General features: G+C 43.9%; 1 protein-coding gene across 4 annotated transcripts in view; it reads left to right on the top strand.

Moving 5' to 3' along the window:
- Positions 1-25865, top strand: part of ELAVL1 (ELAV like RNA binding protein 1) — a 51945-nt gene extending 26080 nt beyond the window's left edge. For 3 of the 4 annotated variants that reach the window (XM_084761080.1, XM_084761077.1, XM_084761078.1), the window contains exons 3-6: positions 6222-6325; positions 9045-9198; positions 14646-14871; positions 20591-25865. In XM_084761080.1, the coding sequence (XP_084617206.1) occupies positions 6222-6325; positions 9045-9198; positions 14646-14871; positions 20591-20915 (809 nt within the window). In that variant the 3' untranslated portion in view covers positions 20916-25865. Of the gene's footprint in view, positions 1-6221; positions 6326-9044; positions 9199-14645; positions 14872-15400; positions 15624-20590 lie in introns of those variants that run through there. The other variant, XM_084761079.1, reaches the window with a different exon arrangement.
- Positions 25866-27028: the final 1163 nt, after the last annotated feature.

The following is a 27028-nucleotide window of genomic DNA, read 5'->3' as shown; positions in this document are numbered from 1 at the left end:
TAAAACTACTAAGTTCTAACCTGGTCTCCACAGGCTTGACCCCTGCTGATAAGATAAAGTTGTTTACAAAAAACTGCTTAAGATTTAAAGTAACATTTTTTTTGATAATGTTTCTTTTTCTTAACAATAGATTGTATATACTTACTGATCTAAAAGATAGATACGTATCAATCTGAGGTTTATGTTTTTTAAAAAAGATAATAAAAATACTTTAAATATGTTTTGTTGGTCAAGATAAAAACATAGGTAAATTTTTTAAAAAGACAAAGCTGCATGACTCCCAAGTAAAAAAGGAGTAAGACAAAACCACCCAAAACAAATGTAAAAAGCCAGGTACAAGATACCTATGGCCTAAAAAATACATTTTGTTGGTCAAGATAAGACCCAAGGTTAAAAAAAAAAAATACAAACTGCCTACGTAGGTACAAGATACCTACTATATACATAAACCGTAAGATAAAATAAAAATCTGTCTAATGTTTATTTAAAACTTAATGCATTTTCTTTCTGCTAACAACAACTGGCTTGTTTTAAAACGCAAAACATTTCTTAAAACACAGGTTACGACCTAACTTATACATCAAAAGCCACAGAGCCTAAAAATAGACATTTAAATTAGACATCTTGTTTTGATTTTAATATGATAATTGTATGTTAATTGTTAATGGTGATGTTATATTTTGTCTTTTAAAAACGACAAAATAAAACAAACCCAAATTTTAAAAAACTACTAACTTAAAGTCTATGTTTACATAAATTCAGACTACAAAACAGTTAACTTATATTGCTAATCCCACTACATAAAATTAACTCTGAGACTGACTGAAACATGTACATCCTACACACCTTATACATTCATGTTTTAATAATGTATAAACTTGTAAAAAATTATGTTTTCAAAATAAAAAAACCAGACACTAATACTAGGTCAAACCTGACAAGATTCATTCCTCCAGCATGCTGAGACACTGACATCATACATCCTTTATGTTCCAGCCCAAGTGCTTTGGTTACTGTTCCTCATCAGAGAAGGACAGCTTCAAAAAGGACTCCTGATCCACATTGGTCCAACATTTCCAATTGTCCCACACCAAACTAATATTAAGCCTAAATTTCTCAACATTTAGAGACTGGACCACAAATACTGTTTGTCCTCAGCTTGTTTAACCATTTTTGTTGGGGGGGGGGCGCCCTACAGGTATTCTCTGCCCCAAATCAGCTTTAAAAAACTTTTTAAAAGACATCCCATTTCCCAAAAGGGAGGTTGGGTAGGTGTTTGGTTTCTTTCTTAGATTATAAATGTATATTGTCATTAAGAGGTATAGAGATAAGGGTGGTAAAAAAAAATGAGGGAGTATAGAGATATGTAGAGATATAGGACAAAAAGTAGATTATTGAATCTACTCTTTAACTTGAGGCTTTAATTGTTACTCACAAATAAGGTTAATTTTGATTCATTGATATAGAAATGAGCTTCAGGGGTCCACGTGTCTTCCCTCCCACTGCATGCCCCAACACTGAGAGCACAGGGATTTTTTTTTAAAGATTTTTTGAGACAGGGTTTCTCTGGGTAGCTTTGGCTGTCCTTGACTCGCTTTGTAGACCAGAGTGGCCTCAGACTCAGAGATTCGCCCGCTCTGCTCTGCCTCCCCAAGTGCTGGGCTTAAAGGTGTGCACCACCATGCCCAGCTGGGATCCTGACTCTTTATATGAGGATCCCAACTCAGGTCTTCATGCCTGCATAGTAGGCACTTTTTAACAGCCATCTCCAGGCCCTTGTTTCCTGTTTCTAACAAAGAGCTCCTAGAGACTCAACATTATAGCCCTAGACAAAGTGAGGAGCTGCAGCCGCAGAGTTGTGGGGCTAAGAACTATCTAGTAGTCACACTGTAGTATTCTACTAAGAGTACTAACTAAGCTGGGGACATGAAGATCTCCATAAAAGGGCTTTACATCTCTCCAGAGTGGCCAGACTATTGTACCTCTAAGAACCTGTTCTTCAATGCTTCTCTATACCAATTCTCTACTATGCTCAAGCATCAGAGCCCATCCTATTAACATGACCTTGGCAATGGAGCACCTGGTTTTTCTCTTTTAGAAGCAACTGCTTTTGAGCTTTCCTGTCTTCTCTACTCATGAGGCTGGACCACCTGTCTCTATCATCAGCTTTCCTGACACACTATTTGTGGCATAGTAAGGCTGCAGAGAAACCTTAGTATGAATAGTTAGTACTGAGTAGGCAGCTGGTAAGAGGCTTCAAAGTGGGAGAAGGAGCTGGGCACAGTGGCACACGCCTATCATGCCAGGGCTCGAGGAGGTAAGTGAATCTCTGAATTTGAGGCCAGCCTGGTCTACAAAGCTAGTCCAGGACAGCCAAGACTACATGGAGAACCCCTGTCTCAAAAAACCAAAGGGGGTGGTGGTCCCCAAATAACTATATCCAACAGTGGGACATCGAGATCTCAAATCTTCAGCCTGGGAGTCAGGCTACTGGAAGCCTCATTCCTCTCGCTTCTGTTAACTAGGACCAAAAAGCCTTGTAGGATTCTGTCTTCTTTGGAGATAGAGGAGAGATCAGCCTGAGGGCTGGGGAGCAGCAGTAGTTGGGGACAAACACAGCTTCTGGATAGGCAGCTGGGGACTTGGGTAGCATCAGCACCTTCCTAGAGTCAGGGTCAGAGGGCTAAGGCTCTGAGGTGAGATGATACTATAGGCCAGAGGGATAAAGAGGTAGGAAGGGGCAAGAGATATGGAGAATAAAGATTGAACAAACCTTGGCTCCAAGTTCTGAGAATGTCCCAAAGGCTGGTTGTACTCCCTTCCCTTTTTAATTGCAGGAACATATAGTAGGACTTATGAATCAAAAAACACAGAGGTTTTTTTAAAATATTTTAAAGCTTAGCTGGGCTGATTCCCAGCCAGCTTTCTAGCTTAACCGAACTAAACCTGGCATGATGTCCTGCTGGTGAATGAATCTCCTGCCTTTGTTTTCTCTCCCAGAGACCTTCTCTCTCCCAAAAGTTTCATCTCCATTTCCAGCCCAACTATAGGCTATCATTTCTTTATGACATTCATAAATGCAAGTGAGGAAGGATGGATGTTTACAAAAATAGAAGACTGGTGATGGGCCATAGAAATAATACCAAGATTGGGCTAGTAGTCTAGCACTTAGCTCTCTGCCAGTTTAGCAATCAGCAATCACATATACAGACACACCTTTATACAGTGTATCCCAACAGGAAACACAGTTCTGCCACCTGTTTTCTGGCTGGCCGAGCATCAGTACCACCTACAAAAAGTTAAAACACAGATGGTCTGACTCTTAGAGTTAGCTGATCTGGTATGTCTGGGTGGTTTGCATTTCTCCAAATTCCCAGAAGTTACTTGGTGGTTAGAGGACAGACCTTGGGGGTCTGCTGCACTGGAGCAGCCTCCACATGGAGCAGCATATGTGTCACCTTGTTAAAGTATTCTCTGGTACACTTGGGCTAGTATCCAGCATTTCCAAACATATTTCCATGTTCAAACAAGGGTTACAGCCAAAAAAATGATGACTCGGTCATCTGTTCTTCCTTGCCCTTTGTGCTTCTAGGAACTGGGAACTGCAGATCAACATTGATATGTACTGGAGAGATGGGAATAGAGATTTATCAAAATATATTATAGTCAAATGTGAATTGTTTTTATTTATTTTTATTTCCATGTGCATTGGTGTTTTTGTTTTGTTTTTTGTTTGCATGTTCATCTGTATAAATGTGTTGGATTCCCTGGAATCCAACTTGAGTTACATTGAGTTGTAACCTGCTATGTGGATGCTGGGAAAGGAACCCAACTCCTCTAGAAAAGGAGCCAGCACTCTTAACCATCTCCAGCCCCCTGTGTGAACATTTTAACTTATAAAAAGGAGGATGAGTGATTACGGGATCAGCTGTGTGTCAGCCTCTGGCCTCCACACACATAAGTACATGTATGCACCCAAAAAAAAAAAAAAGGTTGTTTTGAAAAGAAATGTGGATCTCTAGAGAGAGAAAATAAATAGCCTGTGAAAAACTGTAAATAATGCCTGCAGTTTTTGTGCCCCAAGAAGAAAGAACGTAATTTAGGACTGCTTTTGTGGTGTCAGCAGGTCTGATATGGAAAAGGGAGAGACAATGTGATGTTGTTAGAGGTGGGTCACCTCACAGACTGCCCCAGCCAGCTAATCTGAGCCGATATGTGTGTAGTGATTAAGCCTTGTTGTTAGCATATGGCCTTGACCCTTGAAAGTCTGTGGCCTTCTTCCCCTAAACTCATCATCTTAGTAAATACAAGAAAAATACTAAACCAAGGTACATGAGACACAGACCAGGACCCCCAAACTGGGAAAGTCATCAAATACAAGGACAGGGCTAGAGTGAGGACTCAGTGGTTAAGAATACTAATTGTTCTTGCTGAGGACCCAAATGGCAACTCATAACCATTTATAACTCCAGTTCCAGTGAGTTTAATGATGTCCTCTGACCTCCGTGGACATTACACACACGTGTTTCACAGATATGCGTACAGGCTAAGTGCCCATACATGTGAAATAGGTTGTTGTTGTTGTTGTTGTTGTTGTTGTTGTTGTTGTTAAAAGCAAAGACAGTGGGAGGTAGAGGAATGACACTAAAGATAGTGTCAGGTCCTAGGGCAGAAAGAGGCCTCAATGAGAAAACTAAGGACATGGGAAAGAATATTTTGTTAACATTGAACAAGTTCTGGTTCACTTACTATAGAAAATATGCCACAGTAATGGAAGATATTTCTACTAGAAGAGGCCAGAGACAAGATGGCAACTCTTAGTTGTTTAGATTTTCAGTAAATCTAAAATTGGCATTAAAAAATACAGTATATATGGTGCAGTGGTGGCGCCCACCTTTAATCTTAGCACTCAGGAGGCAGAGGCAGGCAGATCTCTGAGTTTGAGGCCAGCCTGGTCTACAAAGTGAGTCCAGGACAGCCGAGGCTACACAGAGAAACCCTGCCTCAAAAAACAAACCAACAAAAGACAGTATCTGAGAAGGGTGAATTAACAAGATGGTTTAGCAGTTAATAGTACTTATTGCCAAGTATGATAGCCTGAATTCTGTGCCTGGGACCAACATGGTAGAAAGAGAAAACTGATTCTTGAAATGTGTCTGTTTTCCAAATACTTGCTGTAGCATGGGTATGCACATACACACAAGTTTAGTAAAATAATTTCTAAAAGTATTGGGAAAGTGCCAATACAACTAAAACATAAACACCAATTAGGTTCTCTGCTTGGTTTAGGTCTTACAATCAGCAGGGGAGGTGGCTTCCTGGGTTCTGATTGCAGCACACTCACAACACAAAGGTCTCTGCCTTCAATGGGCTTGTCTCTCAGGACCTCAGAACAGAACGAAGTAAGAGTCTGCGTGAGGTGGGAGGATGTGAGTCAGGGCCGAGTAGCTTCATCTTCCTGGCCCTCTCCTTACATGCCATGTCCTCCTTCCCCAGGTAGCCAGGTAGTAGGTGTTCCTGCTTGTCCTGAGGATTTCACAAAGAGGACATTGGGATCCTTTGCTGCTACCTTAGTTTTTATGCCTCTCACCTCTCATCTCTAAATTTGCTCTGATAACATAATAGTGGACTCTGCTGCCAGAAGAAGCTGGGGGAGCTTGGCCAGGGCCACTTGGCCAGCTTAGGATCTCTCAGTTCAGCTTTTCCCCACCCTTTCACTGGGTCCAATTACCCCACACACCGGAAAGAAAGGGAAGCAGTACTAGATGGTGTGAGAGCCCAGTAGGCCTTCCCGCTCAGGCATAGTGTGGCCAGCCCCTCAGGACTGCTGCTGGGCAGCATTTCACAGGATGTGCTCAGTAACACATTATTACTTTATTCTTTTTTGAGAAACAAGTTATCTATTTTGTATGTATGCACGTGCACTCTAGCTCACATGTCAGAGAAAAGCAACTCATTTCTTCTACCATGTAAGCCTCAGGGATTGAACTCAGGTCACCAGGCTTGGCAGCAAGCACTCCTGGGTGAGCCGTCTTACTGTCCCAGCTTTTAAGCAACTTTTAATTACGGGATATCTTGTTAGTTGCAAAAATGCACAAGTTTGTACCTCCCTGGCCGTTTTGCTGTGTCACTTGTCTTCTCCCTTTCTGACCTTGCCCTTGCACCTCTCCTCTACCTGCTCATTGGCAACTAGTTTACCAATGTCATTTTCTCTCACACAGGGCACAGCTTGGGCTACGGCTTTGTGAACTATGTGACTGCAAAGGATGCAGAGAGAGCAATCAGCACGCTGAATGGCTTGAGACTCCAGTCCAAAACCATTAAGGTAAAGAGATGTTGATTTGGAGGAAAAGCCTTAGCCAGGACAGAATGGGGTACTTAGGACTTACAGGTGTTGGTGTGTCATTCATGGATGGGAAGCCAAGCAAGAGTAGCTATGTTGAAAAAGACCCAGAAGCCAGGCATATTCTGCCCCTAAATTAAAACCTTGCTTTTGTCCCTGTAGGCAGGCCTTCTTTTGAAGGCTTTACATACATGAACATCTAACCAGCCTCAGGTCACAGCTCCTGGTGTCTAATTTATCTCCTTGGTCCTGGTGTTGTGCTCTGGTTGCAGAGGTCAGAGTGAAGGATTCTGCTCCTCTATGCCTAACCATCTTTTCCCTGTGAAAGACTGGCAGCTCTAGTGAGGAGACAAACTAATCAGGCTCAGGTGCAGCTCCACAGGCCTGCCAGGGCCTTGTGATTCACACAGCTGACACTTAACAGAGGAGAATCGTAAGCTAGATCCTTCCACATAGCATCACAGGGTCCTCACCACAGCTCATAGAGTATGAGCCCCAGTTTAGAATGGGAAGCTGACTTTTTCTTTTTTTCCCCAGTAAATGAAAGGGCTTTCTGAGGGTGGAGCAGAGAAAGGGGGGCAAAGGCTAAGGCTTGGAACTGCGTGCTCAGGCACCTGGCATTTAACACCAGTTTAAGCAACTTTCCAGTACAAGGTGGGAGATAAGCACCTGGAACTTAAGTTACTGCACAGAGCTCTAGAGAAATGGAACATTTATGTTAGTTGCCTTTATGGCCCACACTAACCTTGAACTTGTTATTCCCTGCCCCCATTTTGGGAGCACTGGGATTATTATGTGTGTTCTTATCACCAGTGACTGATTGAGTCATTGGGCAGGTGTTCACTCTATGCCAGTAGTCCCCTTGACTCTGTCCTAGGTGCTGAAGGAAACAGTGATCATCAAAGTTTTACTCTCGTGCAATTAATTGAGTAAAATATAGTATATGTGACTATAGTTAATGTAGTACAGAGACAGGGGGAGCTATGCATTAAGTAGATAACAGAGGTCTATGCCGACCACTTGCTCAGGGAAATTACGAGTTTGCTGGGGCTGCCTTAATATAGCACCCCAGACCATTTCATTGCTCTGAAGTCTTGGGGTCAAGGAGTCAGAAGAGTTGGTTCCTTCTAGGGGCCGTGGAAAAGGATTTCCCACAAGCTTCTCCCCTAACTTCTAACAGTTGCTGGCAGTCATGGCATTCCTTGAGCTATAGAAGTGTTCCCTTGCTCACCACCTCTATCTCTACATGACATTCTGCCTTTGTATATGTGCCTGGGTCCAGATTTTCCATTTCTGTAAGTACACAATTATATGGGACTAAGGGCCCAGCATGTGTGACTTTGTCTTAACTAAGTCTGCATGCAAACCAGCTCACATTCTATGATCCTGTGGGTTATTGCTTAGAATTGGGCAAAGGGATATATAGTCCAGCCACTCACAGGTTTCTCAAGGTCAGGACAGGAAAGCAGTGGATGACACTAAAGAAAGAGTTGCTGAGAATGTAGAGGATCATTGTGGTACTGTGGAACAGCACCCAAGAATACCCACAGGGTATACCAACTGCAAGACATTGAGGGCTCCTCAGCATTTGGCTCTGAAAGGTAGATAGTGCTGGTCCTGAGCTCTACCTCACTGGTGCCACTCAGTTACAATTTAGGAATACCTATACCTCTGTGTCCTTAAGTAGACGCTGAGAAAAATACAGCCTAAGCAAGGTAGGGATGGCAGCTCCCTGCTGACCCAGCCTAATCCTGGGAAAGCCTAGAAGAGCTATCACCCAAGAAGTATGTGTTTAAGGAGTTTTGTGCCCTCAACACACAGATCTGAGTTCTTCCCTTCCCTCCATCCCATTTCTGGAACGCTTGGTTCACGCACACACTCCCCTCTATACTCAGCTTTGTGTCCTATCTTGCCAGGCCACCTCTCTACAGGCAGAAAGGCCTCCTGCTAACAACACGGTCTCATCTGGGGCAGGCTTGACCCCTCTCTTTGCTCGTGGTCTTTGAAGTCTCCACTGCCTCTGTTGCCTCTACCAGGAAAGCACCCAAAACCTTTCCTTGCTGTTGCCTTTGGGTTCTCCCTTTCTGTTTCCTAGCACAGACATTAACAATGAACATTTGAATGCTGATCACAGGGGCCCCCTCAGGGCTGCGTTCTTTTGTGGTCTTTTGTAGTGTGCTAACTTGTTGCCAAGGGTTGTTACAGTCTTTCCAAGAGGGACATCAGCTCTTGTATACCACACTACAAATTCCATGCAGTTGGGGATCCTAGGTCCTATTTTCAGCAGGTCACATGAACTTAAATCCCAACTACTGTGCCTTCATTTCTTTGTCTTTTTGTAGTAGGAATAATGCTCCGCTTGTTAGAGATGCTACGGACCAACTGAGAAAATGCTACAGAGTAGGGGCTCGAGAGATGGCTCAGAGGTTAGCTGATCTTCTGAAGGTTCTGAGTTAATTCCCAGTAACCACATGATGGCTCACAACCATCCATAATGAGTGCCCTCTTCTGGTGTGCAGGTGTTACATGCAGGTAGAACACAGTATACATAAATGCTACAAAGTGTCCTGAGTTCCTGCTGCCTGTAGTGAAATGCCAGAAAATGCCATTGCATGAGATTATCTATAACACCAAAGTTTGGTCCCTTCTATGGTGCTTTGGCCACATGTTGGCAGTAATTCTGACTTGTTTTGTTTTTAAGGTGTCATATGCTCGCCCAAGCTCAGAGGTCATCAAAGATGCCAACTTGTACATCAGCGGGCTCCCAAGGACCATGACTCAGAAGGATGTGGAAGACATGTTCTCTCGGTTTGGGCGAATCATCAACTCCAGGGTCCTTGTGGATCAGACCACAGGTACATACAGGAGCTAAGATAGGAGGCATAGGCTTCTCTCTGAACCTGAAACCAGGTGTTCTAGGGAAGATAGAGGTCATTAGTTAGCCTCCAACAGGGGATAGATTGGACATGAGAAGACCTTGGTTTTCATTTGATTTGACATTAAAAGAATCCTGGTCCCAGCACTCAGGAGACAGAGGCAGGTGGATCACTGTGAGTTTGAGGCCAGCCTGGTCTACAAAGTGAGTCTAGGACAGCCAAGGCTACACAGAGGGAAACCCTGAAAACAACAACAACAACAACAAAAGAATCCTGGGGGACAGGTGTGGTGGCACATACCTTTAATCCCAGCACTCAAGAGGCAAAAGCAGGTGGATCTGAGTTCCTGGTCTGCCAGCAAGGATGACATAATGAGACCCTTTCTGCACAGGATTAGGCTAGCATTTTATAGCAAAAACATCAAAACTTTGGCACCCAGATACCTTTGACTGGCCAGGGAATAGTTGGAAAGGTTACTTTCCACCTGCCCCTGGCAGTTTTTTCTACAATCACATTGTGTTAATGTATCTCAAAGTCCCAAGATCCTACTTTGTAGTGCCCTGAAGCAACATCATGATTGGAGGAGATGCTCCTCTTCAGAGACAGCAGTGAATTTCTGTCTCTACCATCTTTGCTGCATTGCAGATCCCTCCCAGAACATCTCAGTATAGACTTGAACCCCAAGTTGTGTGTGGAGATTCTAGACACAGGTGCTAAGGACTTGTACATACGCCCATTGCTCTGTCCCGACCCAGCTATCTGCTACTTGGAACCAAAGCATTCTCAGTCAGATGACAAGTACAGCTTCACTTGGGGACATGATTATCCATTATCTCCATAGCAGAAATAAAAAGTTGTTGGCACTAAAAAGGAAGAGTCTGTTCGGAGTCTGAGCAAAGCCTGTGTGGGTGGGTGGGTGGTTAGTTTTCCTTTTTACTCCCTCTTTACTTTCTTCTCTATAGACCTTAGACCTTTTGTCCCACCTTTTGGCTGTTGGTGGCTTAGCCATAGAATCACCTCACTATGGGACAGCTTCTGTTTGGTGAAACTTGTTGCTCCCATTATGGCTGCACAGGGATTGTACTTCACCTTGTGATAGGTAGGGCTGATGTGGTACTACATTGAATCTTGTCCCCTGAGCTGTATGCTGTGGAGGAAGCCTGCATGCCCAGATGTTCTGCTGGCTGAGGCAGCTTATCTAAGCAGACTACAGGATCACAGTGGGAACCTAAGGAAAGGAAGGTGCTACCAACACTCTCAAGCTCCGGCTTACTGCAGGCTTCCCAGGTCCCTACTCCTGGTGCTCTTTGTGGCCTGTAGCCTGGTACATACACCTACTCTGAGCAACCTGTGTCAGAAAGGCCTGGGTTCCCTCACACCATTGTGCTCCTTGCTTTGGGTGGCATCAGACTGGGAAGCAGTATTTACTCTACAGGAACTTCCCCCCAGTTTGCACTGAAAGCTATCAGTAGTCCCTGTGGATGAACAGAACCAACTTCCTCACAACATCCTCTGACCTCTACCCCTTGACCATGGCAGACATATAAACACAAACACATGGTAAATAAATAATTGAATTTATCTTTCTTCGTCATTCTTAGTTACCTTTCTATTGCTGTGATTGAAACACCGTGAGCAAGGCAAATTGTAAAAGAAAATACTTGATTTGGTTTATGGTATCAGAGGATTAGAGTTCATGATGGCAGACAAAAGGAGCAGCTGGGAGCCCACATCGTGATCCACAACCACAAGGCAGAGAGAGACCCTGTCCCCAGTGACACACCTCCTCACAATAAGACCACACCTTCTAATCCTTCCCAGATAGTTCCACCAACTGAGGACTAAGTGTTCAACTATATGGACACCTGTGGGGGCCATTCTCACTCAAACCACTACAATTATTTTTAAATACTTTTATTTTATATGTATGAGTGTTTTGCTTGCATGTATGGAAACAACAACAACAAAAAATCAGTCAGATGTTGTGGCACAAGCCTTTAATCCGAACACTCTGGAGGCAGAGGCAGGTGGATTTCAGTGAGCTTGAAACCATTCAGGGCTACATGGTGGGATCCTGCTTTTTAAAAAAGGAAAAACTGGAATGCTCTTTTAGGAGTCTTCACATGTGGGGCTGGAGAGATGGCTCAGTTGTTAAGAGTACTTGCTACTCACCCAGCACCCAGATGACAGCTCATAGCTGCCTGTAAGTATAGTTCCATGGAAGCAGACACCTTCTGACGTCCACAGACACGAGGCACACACTGGTACACAGTGCATACACACAGACACTAGGCACACACTGGTACACAGTGCATACACACAGACACTAGGCACACACTGGTACACAGTGCATACACACAGACACTAGGCACACACTGGTACACAGTGCATACACACAGACACGAGGCACACACTGGTACACAGTGCATACACACAGACACTAGGCACACAGTGGTACACAGTGCATACACACAGACACTAGGCACACACTGGTACACAGTGCATACACACAGACACGAGGCACACACTGGTACACAGTGCATACACACAGACACGAGGCACATACTGGTACACAGTGCATACACACAGACAAAGCACTCACGCATATAAAATAGAAATAGATTGATCTTGACATCCATAGTCAATAGAAATTAGTTTTTATTTTTCTTTGTTTTATTTATTTGGGGTGAGTTTCTCTGTGTAGCCTTGGCTGTCCTAGACTCACATTGTAGACCAGGCTGGCCGGGGACTCAGAGTGATCCACCTGCCTCTGCTTCCCGAGTGCTGGCTTTGTTTTATTTATAATCATGAATTAGATTAGTTCACACATCTGGAAATTATGCCAATTCTTGGTCTCTGTTGCTAATTCTGAAAACATTAGCAAAAATAAAGCCCAAGTCAAAGAACTTTGTGGAAGTAGAGTCACAATAAGAGCCAGTGGGTTGGCTGGCTGTGGTGGCACACACCTTTAATCCTAGCACTCAGAAGGTCAGAAGGCAGAGGCAGGTGGGTCACTGTGAGTTAAAGACTAGCCTGGTCTACAAAAGTGAGTCCAGGATAGTCAGGATTGTTACACAGAAAAACCTTGTCTCAAAAAACCTTAAAATGGGGGCAGTGGCGCACACCTTTTATCTCAGCACTGGGGAGGCAGAAGAGAGGCAGATCGCTGTGAGTTCGAGACCAGCCTGGTCTACAAAGCCCAGGACAGCCAAGATAACAGAGAAACCCTGTCATGAGAAACCAAAAAAAAAAAAAGTATGAATTCATCAGACATTTATATGGATTTTTACCTTCTAAGTGAGATTCCATCGCTTTTCTTTCAGATAGTTTTTACTTGAAAGCCGTTGAATGAAACCAAAGAAATCACATTGGGATACAGGCTTTTTTTCAATTTGGTCACAGGTCTAAGAAGTAGAAAGACTCTCTAAAGTGGCCTTGTGGAAGAGCCAACCAACCACAACTTTGAATCATACTAGCTAAAGTTAGGTCAGTGTTCAGTTTTCCAAGATTAACCAAGCTGTTGGTCTTGCTGTAAGTGTAAATACAGATAGCATCTGCCAAGGGAGGGTCTTTGGGTGTTCCTTCAGGTTTAAGATTTATAAATGTAGCCAGACATGGTGGCCCACACCTTTAATCCCAGCACCTGGGAGGCAGAGGCAGGCGTATTGCTGTGAGTTCAAGGCCAGCCTGGTCTACAAAATGAGTCTAGGACAGCAGAGGCTACACAGAGACACCCTGTCTTGGGGGGAAAAAAAAAAGCCAGAGTCTTCTATGACATGGTGCATTGCTAGGTCTGGAATCACTAAATCTGTGGGTTTAAATAGGGTGAGTTTTATTGCGTTTACAGTGCTGCCATTGAATCTAGAAGGAAGAACCATAGAGTCCATTGCTGCTGTATGTGCATATGAAGCCCACGGTGTTACAGTCATGTGCCATTGGGGGGTCTTCTAAGAAATGATTAGGCAAAGTACCGAGAAATGGGAAGAGACTTGAGAGCATTTGACAGCATGCTCACTTGACTGGTCACCCAAGGTTCTAGATCATTGTTGTTACTTTTTAACTGTAAGCTAAAGGGCTTTTGCCTACGCTAGGCAAAAAGTGCCATCAGTAGAGTGTTTGCCTGGCTTGCAGAAGGTCCTGGATTCAGTCCCTAGCACACGTAAACTAGGTATAGTGACACACACCTGTAATCAAACCACTTCAGAGGTAGAAGCAAGATTAGTAGGAGTTCAAGGTCCAAGGCTACATAATGAGCTTAAGGCCAACCCTGTCTCAAACAAAACAAACAAAAAACCCACAAAATGTCATTGCTTAGAGAACCGCCCCCATCCACGTTAACCTTTACTGATCTTGTGAATGAGAATGTTTAGTCAACTTGAGGTAGCTTCTCTTCCAGACCACAGTCAAACTCTGGCTCAGAGATGTCATTCAGACAGGCCTCTTAACACCTTTCTAACCAGTTCTTTTTAGTGTTTGCTGCCCTCACCCATTTTGATTGTCCTTCAAAGCAGAGTTAATCCCTTTTTTCCTCCCAGGGCCTGGAATATGACAGGCAGGGGATGAAGGATAAGTCCTCTCTCCACTCAGGTTCCACACTTGAGCTGGACTGACCAGATGCTCCTTTTAGCAGCCAGGCTCAAGTCTCAGGCAGCTCAGTCTAGGGAGAGGGTTCCTATGGGAAAGCAGGAGTTGTCTTCCAGGTAGTAGACTGCACCAGTCGGTCCTGGCTTCCTGTACAAGAGCTTGACAAGGTACAGAGGGTGCAGGGTGGGCTCATGATGCTCCTAGAAGATTCTTAGCCGTTCCTCTCTGTGGCCCATGCCTGGGTGGTTTTCTGTGGAGATATAAGTGGCTTCATTTGTTTCTGAACGCAGCTGTGGATCACAAGAGGTCCCAGGGCCTCAGAGGATACAAGAGATACAAGAAGATCTGAGATAGGAAAGAGGAGAGTGAAGGGCTGCCTCTGAGATACCACTACCGTGTTCTCCTGGGGTGAAGGAGAAAGCATATAGGCTAAGGTACTAAACAGGCAAGGAAGTCCCCTTCAAGCAAGCCAGAAAGGGCTAATTTAGAAGTCATCTCTGCCACCCTCTACCCTGCTAAGCCAGTGTTCCTCCCAAGGAGGAGTTCTGAGAGTCCTGCTCGGGAGCCAAGACTTAATGTATATTCCATCATCCATGAGGTATGGGGCACTTAAGATATGTTCAGAATGCTATTTGGAATTCATTGCTTTAATTCAAAAGAGAGTCTGACATTTCTTTATTCATTCTTTTGCATATTTAGGTTTGATTTTTGGTTTATTTTATTACCTAGGTGCCCAGTTTGAGCCATAGCCTACAGACTTGACTTCTGCTTTTCAGTTTAGTTTTGTTTTGCTGTCCTTACAGTTTTTTCCTCTAACTCATTTTTGTTGGTTTGTTAAAAAGGTTTGTCCAGAGGGGTTGCATTTATCCGGTTTGACAAACGGTCGGAAGCAGAAGAGGCAATTACCAGTTTCAATGGTCATAAACCCCCAGGTTCCTCCGAGCCCATCACAGTGAAGTTTGCAGCCAATCCCAACCAGAACAAAAACATGGCTCTCCTCTCGCAGCTGTACCACTCACCTGCTAGGCGGTTTGGAGGCCCTGTGCACCACCAGGCACAGAGATTCAGGTGGGTCCAGAGGTTAACGTCCTGGTGGGCTATCCCTGTCCTGCCAGAATCCTTTAAGCTAAACATAGCCCTGTGTGTTGAGAGGAATGTGCTCAGAGGAGAAAATACTGGGGACACTAGTCTGATCCTACCAGAGTCATATCTTTCTAACTTTCTCATCACCTCTATTAGAAACATGTCTGTGCACTGGGCGTAGTGGTTCACACTTGCAGTTCTGTCACTAGAGAGACATAGGCAGAATTGAAGACTACCTTTGACTACAAAGCAAAGCCCTTTCTTAAAGGAAAGCAAAATGTACGCAGTGGCCCTCCGCCATCAAGAGTGTGAGAGTGCATTCCAGGGCCTCTGCAGGTACCAAATATTTGTAAGGTTGCTCAGCTCTCCTGTAAGATCTTTGCACATCACCTACATATATCCTCCTGTAGACTTAGTGACTCTTAACACCTAATGCAATTTAAGTTTTGCTGTTTGTAAGATAATGACAAAAGAAAAATCAGTACACAGACAAGATGGTTTCTTTTTTTTCCAGGTCCATTCAGACTGGTGGGTCATGTCCTCAGGTAGCCCGTGGCTGCAATGGACCAACCCCACATCCACTGAGGCATTGTCTTTCTTCTAAGTTGAAAAAGTGGCACCAACTTCACGGGCTAGTGCTCTAGTGCATGGTTCCTGTAATATGGGGATATCGTTTAGCAGGAATTGCAATTTCTCAATCCTTAAATTTTTTTTCTAATAAAAATCTTGGCCCTGGAGAGATGGCTCAATAATTAGGGGTCTAACTGCTCTTGTAGAGGATGTGGATTTAATTCACATCAGTTGCATTACAACTGTCTGTATCTTCAGTACCAAGGAAACCAGATGGCCCATGAAGGTACCAGACACACACATGGTGTTGTAGACATACATGAAGGAAACATATAACATGCACATAAAAATAGATGAATCCATACATTTTTTAAATTATGTTTGTTTTTTTTAAAAACCTTTTGTATCTGTGAGAAAAGATAGCAGACAGCATGTGCTTAGGTAAGGCCTATTCATGCATTTGATCAGTGACTCTGAGGCAAGCCTTTATCATATAACTTCCTTGTCTATTTTTTCTTTCCCTTTTAGATAGGGTCTAGTATAGCTCAAGATGGCCTGGAGCTTGGCCTGGTCTTTAATTCTGGGCAAATCTCTGAGTTCAGGGCCAGCCTGATTTGCAGAGTAAGTTCCAGGATTACCAGGAACATACAGAAAAACTTGGGGAAAAAAATAAATAAGAAATAAATAAATAAGAAATAAATTACTTAGAACTTCTGATCCTTCTGCTTCTACCTCTCAAATGCTGGTAAACAGGTCTACCGCTACTACAGCCAGTTTATGCTATACTGAGGATGGAAATTGGGCCTTTATAACTGCTGGGTAAGCACTCTGCCAGACTATTAGCTGAGTATTAGGAGTCTACTGCTTGAAGGTCCTGGCCAAAAGAAGAGCTGCTTTCTGCAATTTCCTTCTCTCCATACTGAAAATGTCAGTTGCCAGACTGAGAAAAAGAATCACTGACATAGATGCCTTTCATTTTTGTCAGGGTGGCAAGGATTTGCCTTAGGTGGATAAAGATTTTCTGTTTTACTCTTCAGATTTCCCATCTTTGGGTTAAACAGTGGGACCAAATAGATCCTGCTCTTTCCACACAAGCTATCTAGAGTCTGAAGATGCTGGACCACTCCCAGCTAAGTAGATAGACAGTTTTATGAGGATCCTGCCTGCTCAGGAATGAGACCAGGAGATGGTAGAGGGAAGGAACAGGGTTTGGGTCACAGTCATGAGGAACAGGCAGAAAGGAAACCAGAAGAATCACAGAGCCAGAGAGAAATAGCAGTGAGGAAGGGATGGATAAGGAGTTCTGGGAAGGAGGCAAAGATAAGGAAAAGAGGAGGGGCTCAGATGGGCAGAGAGTCAGGTCCCCCCTCCAGAAAGACCTGTAAGTCAGGACAGGCTTCTTTCTTCATCAGAGATGATGAAGCCAATCTTAAGAAATGAAAATGCGGAAGATGAAGAAGTGTCCCTTGCTAGACTAGAGATGTATGTCTATAATCCTAGCACTGGAAAGGCTGAAGAGGTAGAATCTTTAAGATAGTAAAATAATATCCTAGATATTTTTAATATGCAGTCATTCTTTGGTGCTCACTAGGGGATTGGTGCTAGGACTTCCCCTCACCTCACACCCCTGTCTCACATTCCAGAACCATCCAGTGCTCGAGTTCAACATATAAAATGTTTGCATTGATCCCATAAACATCCTCTCTTCGTTGCTTCTCTACTTTACCACATGATTTATACCTGATACCCTGTGATTACCTTGGAAACAGCATATTCAGGGAATAGTGACCCCAAATGTCTGTACATGGTTATTACAGGTAGAAAATTGTGAGGTTTTTTTCAAGGAAGGGGTTTTGGTTTTGGTTTTTTATCCCAAATAATCTTCCTTGATCCAAAATTGGTTGAATTGCAGAGGTGGTTGTTGAAGAAACCACTTGGTTGGAAGAGTGCTTACCTATCATATATGAAACCCTGGGTTCCATTCCCAACACCATATAAACTAGGTGTGTTAATAAAACACCTGTCATTCTAGCAAGAGGACCAGAATTTGAAGGTTATCCTCAGTTACATATAGAGTCAAGAGTCCAGCTTGGGCTAAGTTAGACTTTATTTTAAAACAGAACAGCCCTGCAGTGGTGGGGCACACCTTTAAATCCCAGCACCTGGGAGGCAGAAGCAGGCAGATCTCTGTGAGTTCCAGGCCAGCTGTGTCTACAGAGTGAGCTCCAGGACTCTAGGCTACACAGAGAAACCCTGTCTCAAAAAACCAAAAGCAAAACTGAGTGTGCTGGCACAGGTGCACTTAGTCCCAGTACTCAGCAGCAGAGGCAGGTGAAACTCGTATGAGTTTGAAGTAGGCATGGTCTATATACAGTTCCAGGCTCAGTGCCAAGAATCAACAACACGGGGTCTGTAGGGTAGCTCAGTGGTTAAGAGCACTCACTGTACTCCAGAGGTCCTGAATTCAATTCCCAGCACCCACATGGCAGCTCACAACTGTCTGATGCTGTCTCTGGTATGCAGATGTACATGCAAAGTACTCATATACATAAAATACATAAATATTTTTTTAAAAAAAACAAATGAACAACAAAGTAAAATACAGATGGAGAGCCTATAATGAATAGGCCTACTGTAGTCACCTAAGTGACTTGAAATGGCAGTCAGCACCTCTTTCTAGTTCTAACTGAAAATCAGCCCAGAGCCAGATGTGGCGCACGCCATTAATCCCAGCATGGGAGGCAGAGGCAGATGGATCTCTGATTTCGAGGCCAGCTTGGTCTACAAAGAGAGTCCAGGGCATCCAAGGCTACACAGAGAAACCCTGTCTCAAAAAACCAAAAAAAAAAAGAAAGAACGAAAGAGAAAAGAAAAACAGCTCAGCTTAGTATCTCACAGACAGTTGGGTGCCGTACTGCTGCCCATAGCAACAATACCACAGTCATTCTTCCTGAAACTGCCTCTGGACCATAGAAGGCTGTCTGGCCACTGCAGCATCACACTGCTGACTATAGAAAACAGTTTATACAGTTGGTTTTTGTTTTAAACTGAGGCCAATACTCTATCTTGCTTTTTTCTAACCACATAGAAACTAGCCCTGAAACCTTCTGCACTATATTGGAAGTCTGGAGAGTCTGCTATCATTTTGGAGCAAGTGATGACTCCTTGGTTGTACTGTGCAGCTCCACCTCAAACATTCTTTTTTTCTCCCCTATTTTGCTGTAAAAATATGGAATGCTTCACAAATTTATATGTCATCTTTGCACAGGGGCCATTCTAATCTCTGTATCGTTCCAGTTTTAGTATATGTGCTGCCGAAGTAAGCACATCCTCAAACATTGTTTTGTTTTAAGATTTGTTTATTTATCATATATACACAGTATTTTGCCTGCATGTACACCAGAAGAGGGCAGCAGATTTCATTATAGATGGTTGTGAGCCACCATGTGGTTGCTGGGAATTGAACTCAGGACCTTTGGAAGAGTAGCCAGTGCTCTTAACCTCTGAGCCATCCCTCCAGCCCTCAAACATTCTTAAATGTGCCCTCCAACCTTTTTTTTTTTTTATCCCTCATAAAACACCTAGAGGGTAGCAGTGCTTCGTTAGCACTTTTTATTATTTTCCTTAATCTTTACTGCTACCGTCGTGTTTTCAATCACATTTTGTTTAATGTAATTAACAGTTCACTGTGGCCAGGCATGCTGTACTCACCTGTTGTCTTAGCAGTCAGGAGGCTGAGGCAGGAGAATTATAAATCCTAAGTCAGCATGAGCTGTAGAGTGAGGTACTTGTGGCTCCAAAGAAAGAAAAACATAGAGGGTACGGGGGAGACAGAGAGAAGGGGTGTTGTGGGAGTATGAATGTGTCACCGGGAAAAACTCCGAGTCTATAGGCCTCAGTATCTTGACCTAGGCCTTGTAAGGTGGTTTTAGCCAGCCCAGAGCTAAGAGGAAGAAACCTTGTGCCCTGTAGTAACTGTGCATGACTTGTACTCACTCCAGAGGATCCTGTGCTTTTACACTCATCTAGAAGTATCACCACGAGATGCTAAATGGAAAGGGGGGGGTGCCACAAGCTTTAATTCCAGCACTCAGGAAGATCTCTTGAGTTCAAGGTCAGCCTTGTCTACAGAGTGAGTTACAGCATATCTGGGCCTACACAGAGCAACCATGATGAGGGCCGAGGGGGGCGATACAAAACAAAACATTGAAAAGGGACTAAATTTGGGAGAAAAAAAAACCTCCCTCCTTCCCCCCTACATGGATTCATGAATACACGCACTCACACACAGAATGTGAAGTTTCCCTCACGTACATTGACAATGAAAGATCCCTGCAGAGTACTGCCACCTACACTGGGGCATGTGGAAGAAACTCCCAGAATTTCAAATGTGGAATGTGGGGTTGAGCTTGTGGCTCAGCACCAACCGTCAGTTTCCTCCCCAGCATTACAAAAACTAAAATGGGGAGAGCCACTGGAACAACTAAATAAACGTGCTGCACACATACAGCACAAGTGAAAGCACTGACACCTCAGATCCTAACAACCTGTCTTGTCTTACTAGATTCCAGGGTCCTCCCTCACCTCCCGCCTCCCCGCTCTCGTTTGAAGGCAGGCTTTCTCTGTGTAGCCTTGGCTATCCTGAACTCCCTTTGTAGACCAGGCTGTTCTCAGACTCATAGAGATCTGCCTGCCTGTGCCTCTGGAATGCTGGGATTAAAGGCATGTGCCACCATGCCCAGCCTGTTTTCTCTCATGTGCAAACATTTAATGAATTATGAAAGTAGAAGGGATTATTTGGGGAGTAGACAGGGTCTGAGGGGAGGTGGGACAAGAGGATAGATAATAAAGGTGAAAGTGACCATTTTCATTGCGTTACATGTGTTATGCAAATGTCACAGTGAGCATTATTATGCAGCTAATACATGCTGTTTTTAAAAGTCATTTCAACCCACATGATGCCCCATTCTTGAGCACCTCTAGCTCAGAAAAGCTGGCTGTGTAAGAGGCCCAGTGTCCTTATATCACTGTACCAGAGCCACCCTCTTACCCCTCTCCATCCTACCTCTTACCCTCCTGTTAAGATACACTGCTGACCTTAACCTTGACCTGACATGTGCTCTCTGTTTGCTAGGTTCTCCCCTATGGGTGTAGATCACATGAGTGGGATTTCTGGTGTCAATGTCCCCGGCAATGCTTCCTCCGGCTGGTGCATCTTCATCTACAACCTTGGGCAAGACGCGGATGAGGGGATCCTCTGGCAGATGTTTGGCCCGTTTGGTGCAGTCACCAATGTGAAAGTGATTCGTGATTTCAACACCAACAAGTGCAAAGGGTTTGGTTTTGTGACCATGACAAACTATGAAGAAGCTGCAGTGGCCATAGCAAGTCTGAATGGCTACCGCCTGGGGGACAAAATTTTACAGGTTTCCTTCAAAACCAACAAGTCCCACAAATAACTCGCTCATGCTTTTCTTTTTTTCTTTTCTTTTTTCTTTTTTTGTACGGAATAGATAATTAAGAGTGAAGAAGTTGAAACTTTTTTGTTAGTGTACAACTCATTTTGCGCCAATTTTCACAAGTGTTTGTCTTAGTCTAAATGAGAAGTGCAAAAGGTTTTTATACTCTGGGATGCAACCGACATGTTCAAATGCTTGAAATCCCACAAATGTTAGACCAATTTTAAGTTTCTTAAGTTATTTCCTTTAAAGTATATATTAAACCGAAACCTAAGTAGACTGCATTAACTAACCAGTCCCTCTGGATGGTGGTGGAACTGAAGCATGCTTTAACTTCTAAGACTGTCTAACACCTGTTTCATTTGATGTCTCCACAGACTGGATTTAAAACAAACAAAAAAAAAATTCTTTTTTTTTTTCCTTAGTTTTAGTTTTTAAACTAAAGATGTTAGACAGATGGGGAGTGTGTTTTTCTCAACTGCTTCACCATTTTAAGCAACTTCTGCTTTAGTTCACAGGAAATTTGCCCTCCCCAGCAGTCCCACTGCTGTCTCCTGCCCACTCAGTCCCAGCTCTGTGGTGTAGGGAGCAACAGCAGGGCCCAGACTGTGTGGGACCCCCACCAGGGGAGGGAGGGGTTCCACATGTTGGGCTGGGCCAAGCCCTCCAGAGGACAAAAAGGGGTAAGCCCAGGCACCAATGAGAACGGACCAAAGAGTTTCAGGGCAGCTCCAGTATATTCCAGAGTCAGACCTGAGCTCCAGGCATGCCTGAAGATGTCCCACTCCTCTGACATCCTGAGTGTCTGTCCACACATTGCATGCATGGTGCCCATACATCAAATACTGTTGTTCATGCAACCTCTCAAGTTTCCAAGACCATTTATCCTAGCTTGAATGCACAATGATTGCTGTTTTTAATGACACAGAAACATTTGAGCATTGTATTTCTCGCATCCCTCCTTGTGAGCACTAGACTTTTTCTGATTTTAGTCAGATTTTTGCTTTGATGTTTTGCTTTTGTATGGACACTCAGCAGAAAAGTACTTCTTGCCAGTTATCTATTAACAAAAACCTTTGATTTGTAGTTTTAAGGATTAACCCTCAAAGTTCTCTTCATAACTGCCTTGACGTTTGGGGTTCTGTTCTGTTAATTTTCTTTTGCTTTTTTGTGTTTTTTGTTTGTTTTTACTTTTGCATTTAAGACCATTAAATTTGATTTTGTTTTGCTCGAGTTTTGTTTTGTTTTTTGTTTTACCTTTTCTTTCTTTTTTGGCTAGGGAAGGCACAGACAGCCCAGCATTCAGGGAGGAGTCTGTCAGACCTTAAACACTTGCCTCAACGTTTAAAAAGCACTTCTGGATCTATGGTATAGAAACACAGCTATGGATCGATGCTTCTTAACTCCAGATGGTAGGATTGAAAGGTCAGAGGGAAGGCCTTTAGAGCAGATGAGGCAGGCCTGACCCCTGGAGCCATGAGGACCACGCTCTGATTTGTATTAGCACGTGGAGAGAATGAGACTAGGCTAGCTCAGCTACTGGCAGCTCTTCACTTTGATGTGAGCCTGGAGTAACAGCAGGCTAATATTTAGTTCTTGATATCATGGTACAACAGCATTATTTATATATTTGCTTAATTATTTATATATATAGCTATTTATTTTGTTTCATTTACTAAGTGGAAAACTGAGCAACATGCACAACCATCTCCAAAGCAGGTCAGTGTGTCAAGAAGCCCTTAGACAATTTGAGGCCACTTGTCCCTTCCCCCGCCTCCTTTTCCTGACTTCCTTGGAGGGGCTTTTTGTAGTGCTCCCCACCATTGACGAGGTTGCCTCATTGTACCACCCTAAGTGAACAAGTGCTGCTCAGTATCCTATCTCCTTCCCAGAATTCCCAGCCTGTAGGACCTGAAACCCAGAACCAAAGGCCCTTATGCCCAGATCTGACCAAAAAAGGAGAGGAGTCCACTGCTCTTTTGGTGCAGAGTGCTCCTCCCATGGGACCAGAAAGTTCTCCTGGTAAAATAGGCATTTCCAGTTTCTCAGACCAACATCCTTCTGAGTGAAGGTGAGATTCCCCATCCAACCCTTTCCTGGTTTCCCCTCGTTCTGCAGCCTTAGCTAGTGTCCCATACCTGAAAGGGGTTGTGTCTTTAAAGCACGTGATGGTGCTTGGAGGCAGCACCGCAGTCACTCCCATCCCCATCCTTCAGACGCCTGTTTACTCCATAATAATTCTGACCAGAAGCATGAGAGGAAAGGGAAATCTAACCAGCTTCTGGAAGTCACCTCAAGTTCAGTGAAATTCTCTTTTTGTGTGGTCTCTACAATCTCGACAACATTCTAGATAAAAAGCCCTAGTGTGTTTCTTTCTTTGCCAGTGTCTAGAAGGAGTTAGCGCCCCACCCCCACCCCCACCCCGAGACAGGGTTTCTCTGTGTAGCCTTGGTTGGTCTGGACTCTCTTCATAGACCAGGCTTGCCTCAAACTCAGAGATCCGCCTACCTCTGTCTCCCACTAGGATTAAAGGGGAGCGCAACCGTACCCAGCCTAGGAGTTAGCTTTAAAAAGACATTCCTGAAAGCAATTTTCATTCTATGAAGAGACTAGGTGCTGGACCTGGTTCATGATGCCCTGTAGAAGCTTTCTAGAAAGGGGCATCCCATAGTCCAGAGGTGGATGTAGCTCAGTGATAAAAGCACTTGCTAAGCATGAAAAAGTCACAACCCGAGAGAAACTTAATTTTCTTTTTTAACAGAAATTCATCCTGTTTTTATGGAGCAAAGTAGGGGTGTTTCTTTTGGGGAGTCTGATGGGGGAAAAGAAAAAATACAGAGTAGGTACTATTCATTCATCAGAAATACGCTTTGGCCAATACCAAAGAGGATTTGGCTGAGTTCTCTTGACCTGTACAACTTCCCCGGGTAGTGGATTGTTCATTTGAGCCACCTCCAGATCCTTCAGCCTACTTCTAGTTGGGTTGCCCGGCTCTCCTCGAGTGTTTCTCTCCCTCATCTGAAACCTCCCTAGGTAGTGTGCCAAGCCGTCCTGGCTGTGCCTCTAGTCGCAGTACTGTTGACTCTGTCCCCCTCCTCTCCTGCTCTGTACTTAGTTGCTCTGCTCAGCTACCATCTTGCTTGACTATCTGAGAACCAGACTTCCCCTGGTGGGTGTGGGGAGATGTGGTGCCACTGTACTGAATTGAGTTATATCTCCCTTAAAGTTGCCTTAACCTTTTGAGAGTCTGCTCAGCAGTAAGTTCAGGAACCCCTACACTGCTGGGGATTGGACCTCCTAGCTATAAGGAGCTAAGACTGGAGTCTTGTGGCTGGCATATAAGGGGAATCCAGCTGGGTCAGAGAAATAGATGAGCCTCTCAGACAGGGGCCAGTTTTGCCTCCAAAGGAGCCATTTGTCTATAACATAATATGTTAACAGGTTGTGACCTACTCCAGTCTTGTGTTATATTTAAAAATCAAAGGTAAAATAACTCAGCTCTTCCAATTAGCATGTATCAGCCCAATTTTATCTCTTGGTGATTTGTGTAGCCAGCTTTCCTATACTGAGTGAAAGAAAATATGAGGAAGCTGAAGGGGGCCTCTGCCTCCTCCATCCCTAACACCTTATCCCTTTCCATCTTCCAGGAACTGCCTCACCTACTGGGACCTGAGGTAACTACTGAGGAGGGACCCTTGGGGTTCATCACATGCAAGGGGTCAGGAATTTTGTTTCCAGACTTCCTTAGAGCACCCCAGAAGTCATGAACTTTACTGTTCAGTGGCATTGATGATTTGACACATTCTTAGGGAAGCAATAGAGCATGCATTTCCATCCTAGATAAAGACTTCCCATCCCACCCCTTGACCTTTAATAATGATTGTATTACATTTTCCCATAACCTTTTGCTGATGTGGTTCAATTTCTTTTTCTTGGTCATGAAAATATTTATTTATTTATTTATTATTTATTTATTTATTTATTACTTGTAAGTCACCAGCTGCCAAGTATTTGCATTAGGCTGGTGGAGACTTGGAGAGGACTGTGCTTTTCTGTTCCCCTCCCCCAGGAAAGAAGGCTGGTTGGTTGGTGGGGCCACCTCTCTTCCCACATGCTGTTTCCCCCACAGCGGCTTACTTTGGGGGAGGGGAGGGCTTCTACCAGCTGATTCCCATGTTGTACACTAGATGGCTAGACATTTTTGTATATTAGTGTGTTTTAAGTTATTGATTTGTTTTATATGAAATAATTTATTTTTCAGGTACCATTTTTTTTTTCATTTTAACTTTGTTTTTACATGGGTTTGTTTTCAATAAAGTCTGACACTGCTGTCCAAAGTCAACAATAAAGTGAATCCCATTGTGTTCTTTTGAGGATGTTTATGTAACTAGCCTTTAAAAGTAATTTTCAGAAAAAGAAAGGTGGGGAACAAAATCCCTTACCTGTTTTCCTTCTCCCCATTGCCTTTTTCCCCCCAACTTTAAACCCTTGTGAATAAATGTTCTTCAGTGTTTTAGGAAGAAAAAGCAAACCTAGATTTTGATAATCCAGAAGATTTCAGATTAATGAAGCTTTGAAAGAACCATTTTTCGAAATTTTAGTGACGTGTGAATATTTTTTGTCAATGGCTTTCTCAAAGAGAATGAAACTTTTGCACCATTTTCAGAGTTTTTATAGAGATGCCAAATTGATATATTTACATGTAATGCAAACATGAAAAAAGTTTTATTAAACAATTGTTCATAGCTGTGTAGACATTTTAATTCAGTTTCCAAAGCTCTTCAAAAGCGTATTTTGGAGGTATGGGGCGTTAACTGATGATTCCAAACGAGTCAGTTGTCCAAATACTTAGTTCCTTCTACAGGTGTCAGGTTTGTGTTAAACACTGTATGTTACCAGTGACTGGAATTCTGTGATATTTTGGTAATAAATGAAGTGGGATCATTGAGATGCGACGGTGTAGGGGTGATCATGTGTGACTTGTCAGCATTCCGAAGCCGGATAAAGTGCCAGGTGACTTCTTCCTGTGTGAGCCAGGACCAGGCCACAACCTTGACCTAGCAGAGAAGGAGCCTGTGGACAGTCCAGGTATGCTGTGTATGTGTCTCCCTCAAGACCACCCATTCCTGCCCCAGTGCTCCTCATGGAGGAGCCCCAGAGCCCCTGATGGTGGATACCCCTTACCTTCAGTTGGATGATACCATAGCCACATTTGAGCCATAGGGATGGAATGGGACTTAGTTTCCTTTGGGGACAGGAAAGCAAGTGTAACTCTCCATCTTACTGTGTAGTTAGAAGCACAGAATCTCATGAGGGCTGGAGATAAATGACTCTTAAAGAGTGTCTGTCTGGCATGCACTAAGCTCTGACATTCATCCACTAGTGCCACAGAAAAACAGCCTGGTAGTGTGCCTGAAATCCAAATGCTTGAGAGGAGGGGCTAGGAGGTCAGCCTTGGTTACGTAGCAAATTTGAGGCCAGCCTGAGATATGAGAGCCCTTATCACCGCCAACCCCTCCAAAGAGGAGGGGGTGTACTCCCAGGATTTAAGGATCTAGGTCTAGAAAAGAAATTGTAGCTTGGGGAATGGGAGGATGATTCAGAAAAGCCTACTGAAGGACATACCCCCACACAGTTGAACAAATGTGGGACAAGAGTGTGAAGTTAGTATGGAAAACTGGTTTGGTGGAATACCTTGTCATGGCGGGCCTTCTGGAGAGAGGCCAGAGTGAACTGCATACCCTAGTCCTGGCCAAATGGTTGACATATAAGGGGACTGTAGTTAGATAAACAGGATACATGGAATCAAAAGAAGCCAGGGCACCTGCAAAGAGTACCTCTGTGGCCCAGAGTCCCAAAACCGTTGGGGGCGGGGAAACAGTGGCTTGGTGAGCTGGCTCAGTGGGTAAAGATACTTGCTACTAGAACTGATGGCCTGAGCTCCATCACCAGGTTCCACATTATAGAAGGAGAACCTCCTCCCCCAAGTTGTCCTCTGACCCCGGGAGAGCCATGCCAGGCAAGTTTGCATGGCCATACACAAACTGAATTAGGCATAGTGACACATGACATTAATCCTAGCATTTAAGAGGCAGAGGCAAGCAATCTCCCAC

This window comes from Acomys minous, assembly GCF_964271855.1.
Source record: "Acomys minous genome assembly, chromosome: 16".
Taxonomy (NCBI): Eukaryota; Metazoa; Chordata; class Mammalia; order Rodentia; family Muridae; genus Acomys; species Acomys minous.
This window is presented reverse-complemented; position numbering and strand designations above follow the sequence as displayed.